Source organism: Chrysochloris asiatica, unplaced genomic scaffold (genome assembly GCF_000296735.1).
Source record: "Chrysochloris asiatica unplaced genomic scaffold, ChrAsi1.0 scaffold00003, whole genome shotgun sequence".
NCBI classification, from domain to species: Eukaryota; Metazoa; Chordata; class Mammalia; order Afrosoricida; family Chrysochloridae; genus Chrysochloris; species Chrysochloris asiatica.
In genome coordinates, this window is record NW_006408521.1 from 49,931,108 (window position 1) to 49,951,400 (window position 20,293).

General features: G+C 42.9%; 1 protein-coding gene across 3 annotated transcripts in view; it reads right to left on the reverse strand.

The window, feature by feature from the left end:
* Positions 1 to 20,293, reverse strand: part of MCMBP (minichromosome maintenance complex binding protein) — a 35,985-nt gene that overhangs the window by 5,440 nt on the left and 10,252 nt on the right. Inside the window, exons 2-11 of one of the 3 annotated variants that reach the window (XM_006831410.1) lie at positions 10,044 to 10,129; positions 8,888 to 9,028; positions 8,699 to 8,740; positions 6,686 to 6,787; positions 5,344 to 5,491; positions 4,284 to 4,432; positions 2,774 to 2,874; positions 1,752 to 1,924; positions 1,358 to 1,481; positions 106 to 223 (exon numbers count right to left, since the gene is read on the reverse strand). In XM_006831410.1, coding sequence (XP_006831473.1) covers positions 106 to 223; positions 1,358 to 1,481; positions 1,752 to 1,924; positions 2,774 to 2,874; positions 4,284 to 4,432; positions 5,344 to 5,491; positions 6,686 to 6,787; positions 8,699 to 8,740; positions 8,888 to 9,028; positions 10,044 to 10,129 — 1,184 coding nt within the window. Of the gene's footprint in view, positions 1 to 105; positions 224 to 1,357; positions 1,482 to 1,745; positions 1,925 to 2,773; positions 2,875 to 4,283; positions 4,433 to 5,343; positions 5,492 to 6,685; positions 6,788 to 8,698; positions 8,741 to 8,887; positions 9,029 to 10,043; positions 10,130 to 20,293 lie in introns of those variants that run through there. The other 2 variants (XM_006831411.1, XM_006831409.1) reach the window with 2 other exon arrangements.

The window sequence follows — 20,293 nt, forward strand, 5'->3', positions numbered from 1 at the left end:
GTTATTAAAAGCTCAGCTAAATATTTGGGTTAGTGACAGACAATTCGATGGTTTTTTATGCATACTTAGGTTCATAATATACATGTATTTTTGCATTGATCTTACTGCTGGAACAAGATGTTGAATAATCCGATATAAGTGCTCTGTGAAGGTACTACTCCGTGGGCAACCACTCAAATTAAGTGTGAATTTTCCTAGTGGAAGAACATCTCTTCTTGTGTATCTTTAAAAAAAAAAAAAAAAAAAAAAAAAAAATCAATGCAATACTGGTGGTTTCCCCAAAGAGCAAATAAACAAAAATATTATTAAAAATAAAGCCAGTAATACCTTGACCAGTTTTATCGATCAGAATGACAGCAATAATAGCTAATAATTACATGAATGCTGGCAACGTGTGGGGACTCTTCTGAGCTCTCAAATGCTTTCTTAGTCCCTCAGCACTTTCTTGGCTTCACCGATGAGAACTCTAAAGCACAGCAAATGTGCAGTAATGTGCTCAAGCTCACAGAGGCAGGAAGTGGGAGAGCAACCTAGAGACCTGGATTGCAGCATCTACAGCTCAGCCACTACGAGCTGGCTCAGATCCTGTCCTGTCAGAGGGAGCTTCCAGACCGGAGATGCTGACTGTAGTGTGACTTAATGACTGACAGGTACAAAAGGCTGCCTGAAATACTGTGCCACCTTTAAAGCAGATTTTAAATAAAAGCAAGATACAGATCTGTGTTTACAGCAGCACGGAGACCTACGTAAGTGTATATTCACGTAAACAAAAGTGATGAGATGAACGTAGACCAAAATGGTAACTGTGATACCCTCTAGGTGGTGAGATGACACCAGATTTCCGTTTTCTTCCTTGGGCTCTCTTGGGACAAAGGAACAGATGTGACTTTTGAAAATCAGGAAACAAAGAAGTGCACTGGGGTCACAGGGAGCCAGCAGGCTGGCACACGAATTCAATGTGCAATGTGCACAGGATGTGCCTCCACGGTGTCAGCAAACAGCCAGGATAGGCTGACAGAGAATCTCAAGCCCTGCATCTGAGTTCAATTCTCCAAACTTAAGGGGCATAATCAAAACAGAGAAAAGGTGAAAGAATGGACGTGTGACCAGGTGGAGCACTTGTTCATGGAACACATGGAGACCACTGGAGGATGAAACCTGGCAGCACCTCAGAACCTGCCTGCTCCTGTCAGTGGGTCCGTTCCCACTCAGAGCAAAGACAGAAGCAGACCGCCACATCCTTCTGCCGCAGAGCAGCTGCCGGGGCTAACAGCCAAGTGCTTCCACCACTGCATGACCAGGGTTCCTCTACAAAACCCTAAACCTCCTGGACTTCCACCAGGAGTACGGCACTTACACTGTCGAGATGAGATGTAATATAAGGTACTCAGCAGCCAAACCGTCTCCCAGAAGGGCATGAGTGAGGAAGCCCAGCAGTTCGGCTCGGACTGGAGACAGTTCCGACATGAAGTCAGAGACGACTGTGGAGAAGGAAGAGGCAGCGTCAGAATGCACACAGCAGTCCTCAGCCAATGGCGTGGGGACAGCCTGACCAGCTAGGGTACACAAGGCTGGTCTACACACAGATCAGTAAAGGGTGCCCGCCTTAAAACAAGGCAACTTTCATACTTGGATTTCTCCACATTTCAATGAAGATAATCACTGTGAGTGGAGGAGCAGGACAGAGAACGGAGATTCTGGGTACACCAAGGTGGTGATTGGGGAGACCCATGCTGCTGGCTGGCACTTACAGCTCTTGCTCTCCTCTTTGTTAAGGCAAGCAGGCAATAAGGGGTTGATGTGCTGCAGCTTCTGGGCTAAAACCACGTGAATTCTTGGCACTAAGGAGGCAGGAGGGCTGTGGACTCGCTGCTCCTCTGAGGTGTCCGTGCATTCCATCGGGTCCAGGAGTGACGAGGTCTCCCTGTGGAGGGACAACACAAGACAGACGCAGAACCACTATACAATTCATTCACTCACATTGTTGTGTGAGGCGCTGACGAGTCAGTTCCTACTCATAGCGACCACCCCATGCACACCAGAAGGACACACTGCCGATTCCAGGGTCCACAGCAGCGTCACAATGGTTATGTTTGAGCCCTAGCTGTGGCTACCTTTGTCGATCTACTCACTGAGGGGCTTCCTTTTTCTCAGTGACTCTCTATGCTCTGCTAAAAGAGCAGGGAGCAATGCCTCATTTCAGAATCTGACATCAGAGACATCAGCCTAGGCAGGTCCTTCTGTTCCATAAGAGTGAGAGCCGTTCATGGTGACAAATGGGGTGTGGAAGCCACCACTTAGCAGGTCATTGCTTGACACCGCACACTTCAGAGCACACCGTAGGACTGGGGAGGATCCGCTCACCTCTCGCACCTAATTGTTGTCCCTCAAGTTTATTCTGACATGTATCTCCTTTGAGTAGTGAGTGAACAAGCAGTGACTATAACTGTGACTTTTTCAGATGCACTAAACTAGCAGGTGGTAGATTGTGATGCCTGAAATACAACTAACACATCTTTCATCGTCAGAATAAATTGAGACTATCTTCCTTTGCGATGATAAGGACAAGCTTTCACATAGCAATTACTGTGTGTCAGACAACATTCAATGCTTTGCACATACAAGTTCATTCTACCCTCCCAGCTACCCTCAGGTTACAATGAGGAAACCGACTTCCCTCCATCAAGGCAAGCACAAGGTCACAGAACTAATCCGGGCCAAACTGGGCTCCCACTCAGGTGCTGGGTCTGTGCTGAGAACGGAGCCGACTCACCTCTCATCATGACTCGGCACACTCAGCACCGGCTCCACGGACAGAACGCCGTACAGCTCCACAACGTCATTGACTTTGAAGCAGTCCCAGTCCTCATACACCTACCAAGAGATTGTGTGCAAACAAGCTGTTAGGGCCAAGGGCACAGAATCATCAGTCCTGCGGCTACAGTAATAATATTAATACCACCTTAGAATGGTAAATCAGGAAAACAACCTTAAAGAATCTAAAATACTCCTGTACTTCAGAGTTGAGGACAAGAGAGGTAAGGAATTTGCCCAAAGTCATTCTGCACTTTATAGACAAAATTAAAAATGAAAACACAGGCTTCCTGACCCCCAGGTCAATGTTGGTTCTCAACCTTCAAGAAAAGGCTATTCCCAGAGAATACTGTCTAACTGAAACTAGGACCATGCATGATCTTAAAACCAACCAACTACATCAACACAAAGAAAAACCAAGATCATAAACTATTCGGAGAATGAGCTTTTTCACAATTAAAAACACAAACTTCCAGAGTTGTCTATTGTAACACCTGATAGAAGCCAGCCCTGGTGCCATTAACGGAAATGACGTTAAAGTTAAAACTGCAACACTTTAGAATAGGAATTCCCAGATGTCCATTCTGAAACTTAGTATCACGTGTTCTCGAATCAGGATAAAAATAAATGAAAACAGAATATACCAGACTGGAGGGCACACTTTTAACAGGCCGTTACGTTAATTACAAGTGAGAAATAGGCTGTGGTAAGAGAAAGAAGAATCCTGAAAATGAGGTTGCCATTAGGGAGACAGAAACGACACAGAGAGCAAACTGAATTCAACAGTGGTTACAGCTGCTGTCCCACAGGACCAGGACGAGAGTCTGAAGTGTCTGAGGTTCTCTGCAAGTGCTGGGACAGACAAAACAATGCTCCCACCCCACATATCTCCAGCCCTGATCTATGCATCACTGTGTTACTGTACATGACAAATGTCAAAGCCAGGGACACAGAGGTGAGAACATCATTCTGGATTGTCTGGGGGCCTCATCTGATCATACAAATCCGTAAAATGGGAGGCTGTCCCCTGCCTGTGGTCAGCTGTAGATGTAACTATTAAGAATGGCCAGAGAGATGCCAAGTTGGAAGGGGGACATGAGCCAAAGTGCAGAGGCCTCTCGACTCTAGAAAAGGCAAGGAAGACCCTTGTCTTCTGTTAGTCCTCAACACCTCAATCTTACCCAAAACCCCGTCTAACTTCGACCTTAGCAGCTGTTGTTACCAAGTCAGCTTTGACTCACAGTGACCCCATATAGGGGTGGTTTAAGTCACCAGCCTTGTGGTTTGCAAGCCAGTGCTTACCTTACAGTGCCACAACAGGACCCCAGATGATAAATTTATGTTTTTTTAAAGCCAATAAACAGCAGCCACAGGAGACCAGTAACAGTGCTAAGATTTTTCCATGTTCATTTCTGAAACACCTGACACCTCGTCCAGGTCAATGAAGGCCTAGGAAAAGGCTGGCTTACCTTCACGAGGCATGCGGGGCCTGTCTCTCCTGGCAGGGGGAAATTCAGATCAAAAGGAGAAGACAGGTGGAGGAAGTTCAGCTGTTGTCCAGTGGAAGCTTCGGTTTCTAAGCGTTTTGTCTCTCCACACCACTGAAGACCAACACCCCCTAAAAAAATCAAGGGGCATCAGTGTACTTAGTCACTGCACATATTTCATGGAGAAAACGGTGCCCTGAAAGATGCTTCTGAGCTTACAAAGTTCAAAACAGTATAGTGTTTAAGGAAATTACATATATCAACAAAGTCCTTTTTTGACTTATAAGAAAATAAATAAATCCCATGGGGCAGTTCTAGTCTGTCCTATAGGGTCACTATGAGTCCAGTTTCCTCTGTGGCAGGAGGTAAATGTCTCCCCAACCTTACTGATACCCAATTCAGTCAGCTGACTTGTTTTACCCTCTTCGCTCCCTTTCACGTGTTCTCTGATTAAAGGTGCTAATGAGAAGTGACTAACACATAAAAAGAAAATAAAGATCCACTTATCTACCTGCCATAATAAATTCAGAATTAATATACACAAAGAGAGTGGGACCAAAAATCTCTCAGGCTCAACTTTTTCATCTCCTTGTCTGAATCAGAGTTAGTTGTATATTTCACATAGTTTAAGAAATAAACAGTGATAGATTTATATAAACAGCATTGTGACTATTCTAAGGCTTAGGAAGAAATCATCTAACGAGCCACAATTCGATGTGGTATTTTTAGTCTCAATAAACTGAAGTATTACTATTCCAAAAAGAAAATGTGAAAGAATGCTCTGAGCTATAAGGCAACATATTAGGCACTCATATTACATCAGAGTTGGGATAAAAACCAATAGGAAGGGAAAAGGACCCTTTCCAGGCACAACCACCTGAGAATCAAAACACTTAGGGTGGAACGGCCACTTCCCACCCTGGCATGAGTACGGCTCTGTTTAGAGTCTGACCAGATACAACTGCCAAAACTGCCTATAACATCCAACCAGGAATTCTGAAAAGGCAATCCACCACCAGGGAGCAGCAGTCAGAGGGCCCACTACCTGCTTGTCTGGCCCCTGCATGCTGTTCTTTCTGTTTGTTGGGTCGCAGGTCCATCTCTTCGTCATCTTCATAACTCCTCTTGTGACGACTGGGAGTATAGGATGTGGAGGGGCTGACGCGCACTTGGTTTGCGTTAACATAGGCGTGCGATGCAAGGTTAAGAAAAGACAACATGAACTGAAGAACACCCGAAATTATGCTCTTTCTGTGACTAATAATTCAGTCGCTGGGCACCTTAGAATGAAATGTACAATGTACTTTTTTTTTTTCAAAGGAGTCTGGACTTCTGGTCTTTACGAGAAGAACAGGTATCAGTCCTGTGCGCCCCCTGCCCCCGCGGAACACAACGATGAAGCTGAACCACACACAGAAGGCACAGGACCCAGGATCCCTGCAGACCCCCACATTCTCTCCAGCTCTGTCAGGGCACCGCTCAGACTGCAACAAAGACAAGGATAGGTGTGGAAAGCACAGTACACACCATTCAGAGCTATTGAAGAAACTGGAATTTGTAGGATGGTGGTGAAGAGGATGCAAATGGGAATAGAAGGCAACCCAGAAATCTGCACAGGATCCTAAGCTGTGGGTGGAAAAGCCCAGGTTTCCTTCAGGCCCAGCAAGAAGAGTTTCCAGAGTCTAAATGAGATTCTGCAGGTCTTCTCTCGGGCACTTAGATGAAACCCGGAAACAGCATTCGTGCCCACCTTCACAAAGTCCCAAACCAAGCCCTGACAAAATCAAAGTTACCCACCAGCCAATTACCTCCCTGCCAAAACAAAATGCAAGTCATGAACCGAAGACAAAACTGTTAAAGCTCTCTACTGAGAAGCCGCACAATGACACTTCAGACATGCCAGGGACCGCCTGGGGTGGTAGAACCATTCTGTGCCTCGACTGTACCTGTATGCATTTATCCAAGCTGTATGCTTTTGTGTATGAGAACCATGTCTAAAAAAATCTTTAAAAATAACTATTCAGAATAACAAAATGTTAAAAATAAAAAGGAGACCAAGATGTTCCACACAAACTTCTCGAGAATCAACGTTTTCCCTTAAGATAACTGGAAAACATGCTAACTGGAAACTTTAAACTGAATATTGTTGGCATTCCCCTTCTTTCAATCTACCTCAGTCTTGATAACAGCACTTTATTCGAGGATGTGTCGTCGGGGGATTTTCTTAATAGGGACAAATGAAACACAGCCAAGCTTCATAAATGCAGAGCATATCTTTCTTTCCCTTCTTAGAACCTCAAAACCTGAGCTGTGGTCTTTTCATTGAAAACCACAGTAATAATCAGGAGCCATTTAACATGTCAGAGGGGCCAGATAAAGGATATTTCTTTCACCCACGTGGACTCCCCAGGCACAGGCACACAATAGAAAGTCTGTCTTTCCAAAGTGGTAGTTCGTGGAGAGTTTAAATCAACTTCTTGTTGAGGCTGTGATAGACACAAAAAGTATTTTAAGAAAATCGAGATGAAAAAGAAAAACTAGCAACTACATTTTCACATTTATAAAACTAGTCAATATTTCACCTTAAATTAATAAGCAACTAACTGCAATGAGTCCTGGTGTGGCGCGGTGGGCTAATGCGTCAGACTGCAAAGTCATTTGAACTGTAAGGTTGGTGGTTTCAAGCTCACCAGCTGCTCCTTGGAAACCCTATACAAGGTCGCTATGGATCGAAATCGACTCAACAGCACTTAACAACAACAACTGCAATGACTGTGAGGTTGGCCCAGGACAGGGCAATGTTTCGTTCTGTTCTGCACAAAGCTGCTATGAGGAGTTTATACTGACTTGGCACCTAACAAACAACTGCTAATTCCAAGGCCATAAAATCGGTGGTTCAAATCTACCGGCCACTTCTTGGAAACCCTATTGCTGAATCAGAACCAACTTGAAGGCACTTAACACCACCACCAAACGGTAATTTTAAAAAAAAACTCATTTCAATGCAATTTCAAATGAAAGTCATTTCAAATGCAATCATCAAAACACTACTCATCCTCAAATCCAAAACAAATAGGACTCGGTGTTACAAAATTAAATCCTTTTCAAAAACGGGGTACTCTGAAAATAATTTGGTTTTTCCTCCAGAGAAAAAGCACATGGTAACCCCACTGTCTGGCTCACAGAAAATCACCAGAATCAGCCGGTTGTTGCGCAACGCCAAGTCAATTCTGACTCACTGAAATCCTATAGAGGACTTCCAGACCAACTGGTGGGTTTGAACTGCTGACCTTGAGCTTAGCAGTCCAGTACTTACCCTATAGTGCCACCAATACTCAGAATCAGCCTCTAAAATATAATTTCTTTAAATACTCATAACTAGGCAGCTCTGGCAGTCCTGGTGTAGCGCTGTAGGGTAAGTACTAGGTCGGTTTAAACTGTAAAGGTCACAGATTCAAACTCATCAGCTGCTCCTCAGAAACCCTATTCAGGGTTGCTATGAGTCGGAACCGACTCGAAATCACTTAACAACAGGTGGCTCTGAGATGAAAGTTAATTATGGTTTGTTTCAATAGAACCACATGAAAAACAAACCTTGAGAAAATATAGATAGGCAATTGTTTTTTAACATGCTTTTTGCTATTAACATAAAAATAAAATTTAAACTCTCCCAGATTAAAATGTCCATGTAGTTCCCAACGGGAAAAAGAATGGAACAAAGCAAATAGACACAGTTCCTATTTTCCTAGTAAGTCTCTACCACAGACTGCCCTTTCATAGCTCTAACTACGCAAAGTTCTGCTATCGTCTCTCTTCCATTGCTGACGTTAAAAGCGTTCCTATTACTTCCTTTTATTTTAAAAAAAGGTTTTTTCCTCCCACAAAAAGGGGGACAGGATTTGATTAAATTAACCCTAAGGCCCAGTTCCGCTTTCATATTTTACAGTCTGCATCAGAAACAAGTATACAGATACTGCTCAAAAAAGGAATGAATTTCTTCACTTATAATATTCTACCTTCTAAAAGATTAGATTTTTTAAAAAATTGTGAAAAGCTCTGAAATAACAGGCAAATAAAACATTTCACATGACTTCTTAGAAATCATTTACACATAAGATCAATTTAAGATCAGTCAAAAGGAAGCAATACATTCTCTGCATAGCATAAAACTATTTTAAATGTTTTATACAGCATAAAGGAGCTCTGGCAGCGTAGCGGTTACAAATCAGGCTGTGAACCACAAGGTCGGCAGTTTCAAACTACCAGCTGTTCCGCAGGAGAAAGATGAGGCTTTCTACTCCCGTAAAGATTTACAGCCTCAGCCAGGGTCGCTATGGGTCGGAACCGACTCCACGGCACATGACCACCCATCCACCATACAGCATAAGGACACATACCCCACACTCTGCTACATCTCTGTATTTTCCAAAATGGAGAACCTATGGCCCAAAACAAAAGAAACAGTATTATAACAAAATCAAAACTACCATAAAAAATGTTAACAAAAAAAAACACACAAAAAACCACAAGGACTAAGTACAACAAATTACAAGTAGAAAGTTTCATTTTAAAAAAGCAATACATACACGTGCTTTTGTATTTCGGTTAACCGTTTCATAAATGCCCATATAAAACTCAGGGTCAAACATATCCTGTATCATGCAACGGAATTTCACAAAACTGTTAGGTTTCAAATAATGAAGGGGAACTTCATTCAATGATGGTACCTTAAAGGAAAATAAACAAACAAATCAACAAAATATCCTGTCTCAAAAACATTAAGTATATATAAATGTACACTTTCACATCACGACCCACATTACTCATCGGGGTGCTTAATCTTCTCAATGAACAACACAACATGGTCACTGGTCAAAAGCATTTCCGAGTTCTTGCAAGTTTGTCTAATGTATTTTAATAAGATGCTTTTCCCTTCCGAACACTTGTCAAGTACAGAAAGGTATTTGCTTTGTGGAGCTGATTCTTTTAAAATGAAGGTTACAAATGCAGACAATGGATTTTGTCCTCAGGAAGTATGGAACATTCAGGGCTCCCAACTGGTTCAATTCCAGTTTGACGCACTGCTGAGAACTTTCATTTTCACCCCAGGAATATTGATCCCTAGGTGATAAGAATGTCAATTTTGTGTCAGCCTATCTGGAAAGGCAGATTATCAGCAAGGGGTGGAGTTCATGTGAAGCGCTGGTAACGCTGTCCTGTCGGTTACTGCCACCTAGGGGCCCCAGATAGAAGCATTTCGCTGTTGCAATTTAGTTGCAAACTAGATCAAAATCTTTTAATAGGAGTCCATTTAAAGCAGAAGGCAGGTACACATAAATGCATATATAGTTTAAAATTACATACAGACTAATTTAAACAGGGAGTCCTAGTGTAGCGCTGTGGGCTAATGTGCCAGACTGCAAAGTTGTCTGAACTGCAAGATCAGTGGTTCAAGCTCACCAACTGCTCGCTTCTTGGTCGCTATGGGTTGGAATCAACTCAATGGCACTTAAACAGTAACAACAAATTTAAACAGACAAATTTGAAGTCTGTGCAATTCTCTCCCCCCAAAACAGCAGTAGGAGGTCTAGTGTGGTGCTGGAGGATAAGCACTGGACTGCTAACCACAAGGTCGACAGTTCAAACTTACCAGCTGCTCCTCAGAAACCCTATACAAGGTTACTGTAAGTCAGAGCCAACTCAATGGCATTTAACAATAACAAGAAAAAGCAGTAGGCTCACCCATTTAGGAGCATTATTTTCCTTCAGCTTTTCCTTAAAATATTCAATTACTTTCTTCTCCCAGTCAGGATTCACTCCATTTTGGGCTGCAAGAGAAATACACTTTTCAAAACTAAAGGTACGACAGATGATACTAGGCTCTGTTCAGGTGAGCTAGACATGAATTTAGCTAGTTAAAAGGGACACTAGTTAATAAGACACCTTGCTATGTTTCTGAAACACAGCATGGGACAAGGAGTGGCCCGACTAGGGATGGGGGCTGCAGGTCAGGAGGAGGCTGGTCTCCTGCAGGCACTCAAAAAGCTAACAGTGAGGTAAGAATGGGAATGGTTGTAAAGTAGGATAAGCACTGGACTACTAACCACAAGGCCAGTGGTTCAAGCCCACCAGCTGCTCCTCAAAAACCCTATACAGAATCACTATGGGTCAGACCCGACTCCATAGCACACGATAACCACCACCAACCTGAAATGCAGAGCAGAGGGTATTCTTTTTTTGGGAAATAATTTCAAACTTTAGAGAAGCTGCACAAATAGTACAAAGAATATTGCCTATATTCTTTTTAGTTTCTTAAGAATAAGGAGATAATTTCCACATAACACAGTACTGTTATCAACTTCAGGAAGTTCAAAATGAATATAATACTTTCTATCTAATCTACCATCTGGAGTCCAATTTGTCAGATATGGTGCTGCAGGATAATGCGCGGGATCGCATAGTCAGTTTGAACTGAGAGGTTGGCAGTTCAAATCCACCAGCTGCTCTCTGGAAACCCTATAAAGGGTCACTATGGATAGAGGAGCTCTGGTAGCGTAGTGGTTACAAATCGGGCTGCGAACCTTAAGATCAGCGGTTCGAAACTACCAGCCGCTCCGCGGGAGAAAGACGAGGCTTTCTACTCCCGTAAAGATTTACAGCCTCAGCCAGGGTCGCTATGGGTCGGACCCGACTCAATGGCACTTAACAACAACAACAACAACAAATGGATCAGAACCAACTCCCTGGCCCTTAACTACCAAGTGCCTTCACTCTCCTTTAATTAGGAACACTCCTCAATCTGTAACGGATGGCATCGGCATTTGATTAGAACTCAGGTCTTTAAGGAAGCAAAATGCTCCTCACTTTGGGCTGTCTCGAAGGTTCCTTAGGATTCACTTCGGGTTATGCACTGCTAGCCAGACTACTATATAAGGAATGTGGTCTTCTCAAGGTAAGAAGCCTTGGTGGTGCCGAGGTTAAAGTGCTCAGCTGCTAAAGATCAGTGCTTCAAGCCCACTAGTCAGTCACTCTGCAGAAAAAAGATGTGGCAGTCTGTTCCCATGAAGGTTTATAGCCTAGGAAACCACATGGGACATTTCTGCCCTGTCCTACAGAGTCACCAGTGGTTGAACGGACTCAGCCACAGTGGATTTTCTCAGGGTATCTTATCCAGCGGGACACGTGAGCCCATTCCTCCACGATGTAGTGACGATGTCCCCGACCACTAATAAGGAACCAGCAGTGAGACAATTTAAGACCATGTAGACAATGCTGCACAATGATGTATCATTTTTAAAAACGATGATGATTACAAAATGACAAGAGCTGTTTTTAACTGTCAAAGGTAAGAAAACCAAGAATTTGAAAACTTAAGGAATGGGCAAAGAAGAGAGAGATCTTGTCAGAATCCTGAATATGTAGCCTTGTAAACAGCACTCAACTGCTAACCCAAAGGTCAAAGGTTCAAGTCTACCCAGAGGCACCTCTGAAGGCCTCATGATCTACTTCTAAAAATGTGTGTGTGTGTGTGTGTGTGTGTGTGTGTGTGTGCGCGCACGAGTGTGCGCGCGCAAATGTTTTCTTTTTTCCTTTTTGGTCCTAATCAGCGGATGTCTGAGCAAAAGACTCAGAAGCAGCTGTTGAAGTTGCATCAACACTGCCCCTCTGCATGCTCTGCATGTGTGCAATAAACACCAACATGCCACATAAAAGCTACATCAAAGACGACCAGCAAGAGGTAACCTGCACAGATACAGATAGAATCTTCTTAATCACAGGCCAATGAAAGGGCTGCAGAACAATCCTCTCCCTCCTCTCATCCCTTCAGGCCCCGAGAAAGAAAAATAACAAGTGCCAACAAGAACTTTGCCCAACGTCTGCTAAACCTACATGTGCCCGGCACTATGCCAAGGCTCCAAGAGCCCTGGGTCCCTGCTCACAGCTCAGGACAGAGCATCCTAAGTACTTGAAAATAAAGAATAAATTCAGAGAAAGAATTAAAAGATTATTAAGAGGTTTCTGGAGGAGACGCATCTGAGGTGAGTTGTGACAAGGGTCAGAAGGGGATACTGCTTCAGCGGAATGGTACAGTGAACACTAGAAGGAGAAACAGGAATTGTAACCCAGCCTTCCAGACACACCAGTACCTGGAAGAGCATGGAGCCAGTGAACAAAAGGCCAGTGAGGCCGTGCACCACAAACTGTCGCTCTCTATTCACAATTCCTTTACATTCCCAGGGTCTAACAAGGACCTGGAGTCCTGCTGTGGCGCTGTAGGGTAATCGCAGGACCGTAAGGTCAGTAGTTCAAACTCACCAGCTGCTCCTTGGAAACCCTATACAGGGTCACTATAAGTTGGAACAGACTCAATGGCACTTTATAACAAAAACATCAAATATGTACAATGGACGGAAAAACAGGTTGTTTTGCAAGACTAGCATTCATTTCCTCTTTCTCTAGTGACACTGCCTACTTTGGAAGGGGAAGCATCTCATTCTCGTTCTCAGTCCAAGGGTGTGTGCCTGACCCAGGCCTGGCCAAGGAGAGTACTGTATTCTCACGGATTTTCTAATGATTGGTGGACGGGTGGACCAATCAAAGGAGGAGTCAAATAACCGGGGTTGCAATACGGATGGATTACAGTCCTGGAGCTGCCTAAAAATGAACCCATCCCAGAGGATGGACACAGGTAAGGTGGACACAGGTGAAGCACAGCTCCACTTGAGTCTGATGGTAGCCCAACCCATGGCTTCTGTTAGCTGAGTCAGCATCTCTACCTTTTTTGGGTTAACTCAGAGCAGGTTGAGTCACTTGTAACCAAGAGTACAGCTTAGCATAGACACGCCCAGAGTTCCACAAAGCACATCATGCATCTTGGCCATCCAATTTGAGCAACACTGTGCAAACAGCCCGAGTTTAAGGCATGGGGAGACTGAGGGACAAAAGCTATATGGGTTTGTGAGCCCGTTACACATGACAAGTACAATCAGAGTGGTCATATCACTTTATCCTCTCACGAGCAATACAGACTAAGTTCCAGATGTTGCACATCCTCACCCACACTTGACTTGTCAGTTTTTAAAATCCTGGTCATTCTGATGAGTGTGTAGTGGCGTCTTAACCATTTGATATAAAAAAGCGTGCTTCCATGTACTAACTTCAGAAGGCAGTAAGGGCTGGGATAGAAGGAGGAATGGAAAAGGGCAACAGAGGGAAGTAGAAGAGGAGATAGTACACTGTGGGGACTCAAATCAATGACATATGAATTGTTGAATGGAAAACGAATTTGTTCTATAAAACTTCAGCCACGTTAGAATAAAGTGGTGGTGTTTCAAAAAACAGCATTTCCCTAGGGGCTAATAAGGATATACGTTTTCATATATTTGTGGACCATTCATTTTTCATGCTTAAAAATTCTAGATAGTGTTAAGAGTTTCTGGGTAGCACAAACCAGCTCAATTCTTAGCCAAAAGTTTGGTGTTTGAAGACATGCGTGACAACGTTCTTCCAAAGAGTCCCAGCCTTAAGCACACGAGAGAGCAGCTCGGCTCTGCACAAATGCAACTGCCAGGAGTCAGAATCTACTTGACAGAAACTAACTTCATCATCTTGAACAAGAACGGCGCATTCGATTGCTCAGCTCCCATTCAGGACTGAGAACCACCAACCAGATCTGTGCTGATTGTTGTGTGTTGTCAAGTTGGTTCCAACTCACAGTGACCCTGTATAGGGCTCCCAAGAGCGGCTGGTGGGTTTGAACTGCTGACCTCAGGGTTAGCAGTCCAGTGCTTACTGCCGCATTAGGACAACATTGGTCCACTACTCCTTCCTGCCTCAAAATTGGATTGTCTTAGCATCACTGATTTGTACAAAGTCTAGATTCTAGCCTTCTGTCAGGTGTATATAGTGCAAATATTCTCTCCCAGTCTGTAGCTTGCCTCTTGAGATCTTCATGGTTATTAATTATTTATTTGAAGCTCTTATTGTGAATTGAGTGATAGTTTACAGGACAGATCATCAGTTTTGCACTCGACCAATCATACTTTGTTTCATTGCTATGATTACAATCACTCCACGCACTGTCGGTTAACAGTATTCACCTCTATTCCCGCTCCTCATGGTCTTTTGACGAGAAGATTTTCATTTTGACTAAGACCAATTTATAGTTAGCAACCCCAACTAAGGTCATGAAGATATTCTATGATTTTTATGGCTGTAGAAATTTAAAGTAAGGCATGTCACCGGACAAACGGAGGACTTCAAGGGTGTCAAGTGAAGACATCAGTAAAGAAGCGCCATCTTCTTCCAAACTTGCAGGAAAACCCCTCACACAGAGCAGCTTTCTCACAGGGAAGCAGTCACCCCATTCCTGTGTACCTCCTCAACATGGACACGAAGGTCTTATTCATCAGTCTAAGTATGGGTGTTTTATGGGAGATACTGGTACACGTTTTCAGATTGGTAGGATAGATAGATAATAAGATGAGCTTTATAGTCCACACAAACCAGACTGAACCCATGGTAAAAGTGTTAACAAAACTAAATGGACAGTTAATGCCCACTGGAAGAAATTTCTGAAAGCAAAGCAGCTAACACTTAAGCCACCACATTTTGTGCCACAGATTTTTCATCAAGGAAGACTTGTTAATACCTTGCCTTTAAGAAGACATTTAGTCTCTTGTAATATGTATGTACTGTTGTGAAATGCCGTCAGGTTGGACCTGACCCATGGCAACCCTAATACAGTGTTTCTGAGGAGCATCTGGTAACCTTGAACCACCGATGTTATTAGTTCAAATGAAATGCATTAACCCACAGCTCCACTCCAGGACTCCATATATATATATTATATGTAAGTAATATATGTGGGTGTGGGAGAAAGATGAGGCTTTCTACTCCCATGAAGATTTAAAGTCTCAGAAACACTAAGCAAGATCACTCAGTCGGAACCAACTCAACAGCATGTAACAACAATATATATGTATGGAGTCCTGGTGTGGCATGGTGGGATAAGCACTGGACTGCTAACCACAAGACTGGCAGTTCAAGCTTTCCAGCTGCTCCTCAGAAACCCTACACAGGGTCGCTATGAGTCAGAACTGACTTGTCAGCACTTAACAATTTCATATGTAGGTCTTTATTCCACCCCAAATTAATGTTCCTGTTTATAGTGTCACATTGGGGTCATGGTTTATTATTTTTTCCAAATAGATATCCACTTTTTCCAGCACTATTTAATGAAAAGCCTTTTCCCTTCTGCTAGTGAACTGTTTTAGCACTTCTATGAAATAAATCAAATAAAATCAATAGACTATTATTTCTGACAGTATTTCTAGATTCTCTACTAAACTGTGGAGAATAGGGTTTTGGGGTAATGGCAATGTTCTATATCTTGATTAGGGTTCAACTAATTGTCTATTTTTATGTCAGTACCATGGTGTCTGGTAGTGTAGTGGTTACGAATCGGGCTGTGAACCACAAGGTCAGCAGTTCGAAACTACCAGCTGCTCCGCGGGAGAAAGATGAGGCTTTCTGCTCCCGTAAAGATTTACAGCCTTGGAAACCCTGTACAGGGTCACTATGGGTAGGAACTGTCTCAATGGCACTTAACAACAACAACAACAACAACCATAGCGTCTGGGTTCCTGGTGTGGCGCTGTAGTATAACCACTCAACCATAAGGTGGGTTTGAACCACAAGGTCAGCAGTTCAAATTCACAGTCCCTCCTTGTTGGTAAGTCTATACAAGGCTGCGATGAGTTGAAACGGAATCGACGGTGCTCAGCACCAACAACAATCATGATCTTAGTGAGTTAAAACCAAGTAGTTTAAGTTCTCCAACTTTTCCAGGATTAATTTCGATCTTTCACATTCCTATAATTTTTAGGGCCAAGTTGTCTATTTCTAGTCAAAAAGTCTGCTGAAATTTTGATTGGGGTGTGTTGAATCTATACATCAATTTGGGAGGAAGTCACATCCTAATGACACCAAGTTTTCTACTCATGAACACAGCAAACTCTCCACTCATGTAAACCACAGAATCAAGCTCTTTTACAAAAGACGCTGTTAGGACAGAGATCCCAGAAAACTTTTGTCAAACATGATTACTCTAAAAAGAAAGAGTACATATTATGATTCCATCTATGTAAATGTCTAGAAACCACCACCCACCCATTGGGCAGAGCAGAATTGCCCTTAGGCTAACATCTTCATGGAAACTGATGGACACTTCTTCGTCCTGTGGAGCAGCTGGTGGGTCTGAACCACCAACCTTTTGGTTAACAGCCGAGTTCTTAACCATTGTGCCATCTACAGTGACGCCATCTATGGTTGCTGAGGCTGGGATGACACAGAGACTAACTGCAGAGGAGAATAAGGGTTTTGGGGTGATGGTAATGTTCTCTGGAACAAAAAAGATGAACTTTTTAAACTATGCAAATATAGCTCTACTCTCTGGTCTTAAAAACAAAAACAAACACAAGGGTTGAACACCTACTCTGTACAAAGTATTAGCACAAGTGTTTGAAAATATAAATGGGTGCAAATGGAATATGAATGATTACTAGTCATTGTGGTTCCTAAAAGTTAAGCAGCATCACAAAGCTGATAATTTGCTCTATCAGCACCATATATAGGGTGTCAAAAAGCACTTCATTATCATCAGTCAAGAGGTAAAGATAAAGTCCCCAAGAAACTGTGGTGACTGGTTCAATATAGTGCTAGAAGTCTTAACCAGGGCTATAAAGCAAGAAATGGAAATTAAAGGCATCCAAATTGGTAAAGAAGTAAAACCCTCTCTATATGCAGATCATATGATCCTATTATGTAGAAAATCCCAAGACTGGGCAGGAAGATTATTGGAACTCATTGAAAGATTCAGTAGGTAGAGTAGCAGGATACAAGATCAACCTATGATACCAGTCACATTTTTTTTACACTAGTAAAGGCAGTCCTGAGGACATCAGGGAAAAAAAACAAAACAAAAAAAAACATTTCCAAAAGATTAAATATTTTAAAGTGCCAACTCATAACGACCCTGTATATAGTTTCCGAGCTCTGGTAGCATAGTGATTACGAATTGGGTTGCGAACCTTAAGGTCAGCAGTTCGAAACTACCAGGTGTTCCATGAGAGAAAGATGAGGCTTTCTGCTCCCATAAAGATTTACAGCCTCAGAAACCCTATACAGGGTTGCTATGATTCGGTTCCGACTCCACGGCACATAACCACCACCAATATGGTTTCTGAGAAGCGGCTGGTGGGTATGAATCGCCAACCTTGTAATTAACAGTTCAGTGCTTATCCTACAGTACACCAGGATTCCCAATCAAATACCTAGGTATAAACCTAACGAGATAAACAAAAAATCTATACAAACTACAAAACACTAAGAAACGAAGAGATTTACAAAACTGGAAGTCTATACAATGCTCATGGATAGGAAGACCTTACATTATGAATATGTCAACACTACTGAAAGCAATCTATAGACATAATGCAATCCCAATCCAGATTCATCATACTTTAAAGAGATGGAAAAACTGATTGTTATATGGAAAGGAAACTGACCTCGGACAAGCAAATCATTATTCTAAAAAGAACAAAGCTGGAGACCTCGCACTTTCTGGGCTCAAAATCTACTACACAACCACAGCAGTCAAAACAGCTTGGTACTGGTACAATGAAAGAACTGAGTACTGGTACAATGAACAGAACTGAGAACCCAAAACTAAATTTATCCAAATATAGTCAGCTGATCTTTGACAAAGACCAAAAAACTTTAAATGGGAAAGGGACAGTCTCCTCAACAAATGGTGCTGGCAAAAACTGGAAATTCAACTGCAGAAAAATGAAACAAGACCCATAACTCACACCATACACAAAAGCAAACACCATGGATTGAAGTCCTAAATGTAAAACCTACAGCTATACCAGAAAGCTGTTTACTTGTGCTTTACTGACTATGTAAAGGCTCTTGACTGTGTGGATCATAACATGCAATATCAAAAACACTGCGAAGAACAGGTTATTCCATGACACTTAATTGTGACCCTGTACAGAGTTTTTGAGGAGCGGCTGGTGAGTCTGAACTGCCAACCTAGCAATCCAAACTGACCTTGAGGTTGAGTGCTTATCCTACAGCACCACACCAGCACACCATTTTATAGTAAAAGGCAAGCTGTTGTTAAGTGCCATTGTCAAGTCAGTTCTGACCCACAGTGACCCGATCTAGGGTTTCTGAAGACCAGCTGGTGAGACTGAACTGCCAACTTTGCAGTTCAAACAACTTTGCAGTCCAGGGCATTAACCTACAGCACCACACCAGGACTCCAGTAACAGGCATACAGGGGGCAAAATGATGAAAACTTCTTAGAAATTACCAAATATCTTGAAGCAATAAGTTGCTGACCTGGGAGCTGAGGACCATAGTCTCAAGGGACACCATGGTCAACTAACATAACATAACATAGCCCTCAAAGACAATGTTCTACATCCTACTTTGGTGAGTAGTGTCTGGGATACTCTAATTCCTGGAATGGCCATCTAAGGTGCAACTAGTGGTCTCTCTATGTGTGGCACAAAGAAGAGTGATGAAAACTGAAGACATTTGAAACCAATTAGTTCACTGAACTAATGAAACACATGAACATCCGTCTTTACAACTCTGAGACCAGAATTAGATGGTACCTGCATTAGAAGGTTTCCAATAAGAAGAGTAGATGAAAAATGTTGAACAAAATTCAAAATTATATATATATAAATAGAACCAGACTTACTGGTCAGAGAGGCTGGAGGAACCCAAGACTATGGCCCTTGGGCACCCTTCAGCTCTGGAATGAAACTCATCCTCGTGGTCCAATTTTCAGCCAACGGTAAATAGGTATTTAGGGGAATAGCAACACTAGTCAGGTGTGCTCACCATGGAATGGTCAACCATGCAATATCAAAAGAGCAGCCTTGACCTAAGGACGAAGTTCAGAAGGGCTGGGAAGGAGAGTGGAATGGAAGGAAGTGGGATTAACTGTTGTTATGTGGAGGGGACTGTAAATCATCGAAATGAAACAAGATGTATGATTTGTTGAATGTAATGATCTGCCCTGTAAACTTTCACTCCCAAAATGAAGTTTCAACAACAACAAAAGACACTGTGATGGAATCATCTGAAGAGGGTACAATGAAGGAGAAACCAGGGCTCTGAAGGCTAGACAAGAGCTAGATGGACGGAGAAAAGGGCAGAGCATTCCTGATCAGGGAAACGGCCCTAAGTCCAAGCTGTAGAAGACCTGCCATGGGAACATGCACAGGCAAAGGAAAGCAGACTCCAGCAGCAGCAGAGGGATGCAGGAGGTGAAAAAACAATACCGGGCAGTCTTCTGCTTTCTATATTAATGAGGTCAACGAGTTTAGATTATATCTTGGAGGAAATCAAGAGCCAGTGAATGGTTTGGAGAAGGGCATTAGCAGGACCAAAATAAATAATGAAGGCTAGAGTAGCAAATAATTAGAAACTATGTTCTTTAAACCTAGAAGGGAGCCCATTCCATGAGATCACATTTTAGAGAAATAGTGTGGCACACTAAATAAAGGTACCTCTAACATTGGTGCCTTTCCCCGAACCATCAGTATTAAGTTCAAATGGGCAACAATTCCTTAAATGCAAACTTGACCAGCTAAAGTGGCAAGGTGAGCAGCTACTGATAATGGAACAGCACAGTGACAGAAGGTTGGCACGCTGTGTTACAGGTAACTAATGGCACCAAGCTTTTGAGCTGTCGTGTGCCATGGAGTCGGTTCCAACTCACAGAGATCTTGTGTAGGGTTTCCCGGGCTGTTAATCTTTACAGGAGCAGAAACTCTCATCTTTCTCCTATGGAGAGACTAGTGAGTGGGTTTGAACTGGCAAGCTTGCAGTTAGCAGTCCAGTGCTTATTCCGCAGTGCCACACCAGGTATGTTAGATGCCATCAAGTTGGTTCTGACTCACAGTGACCCC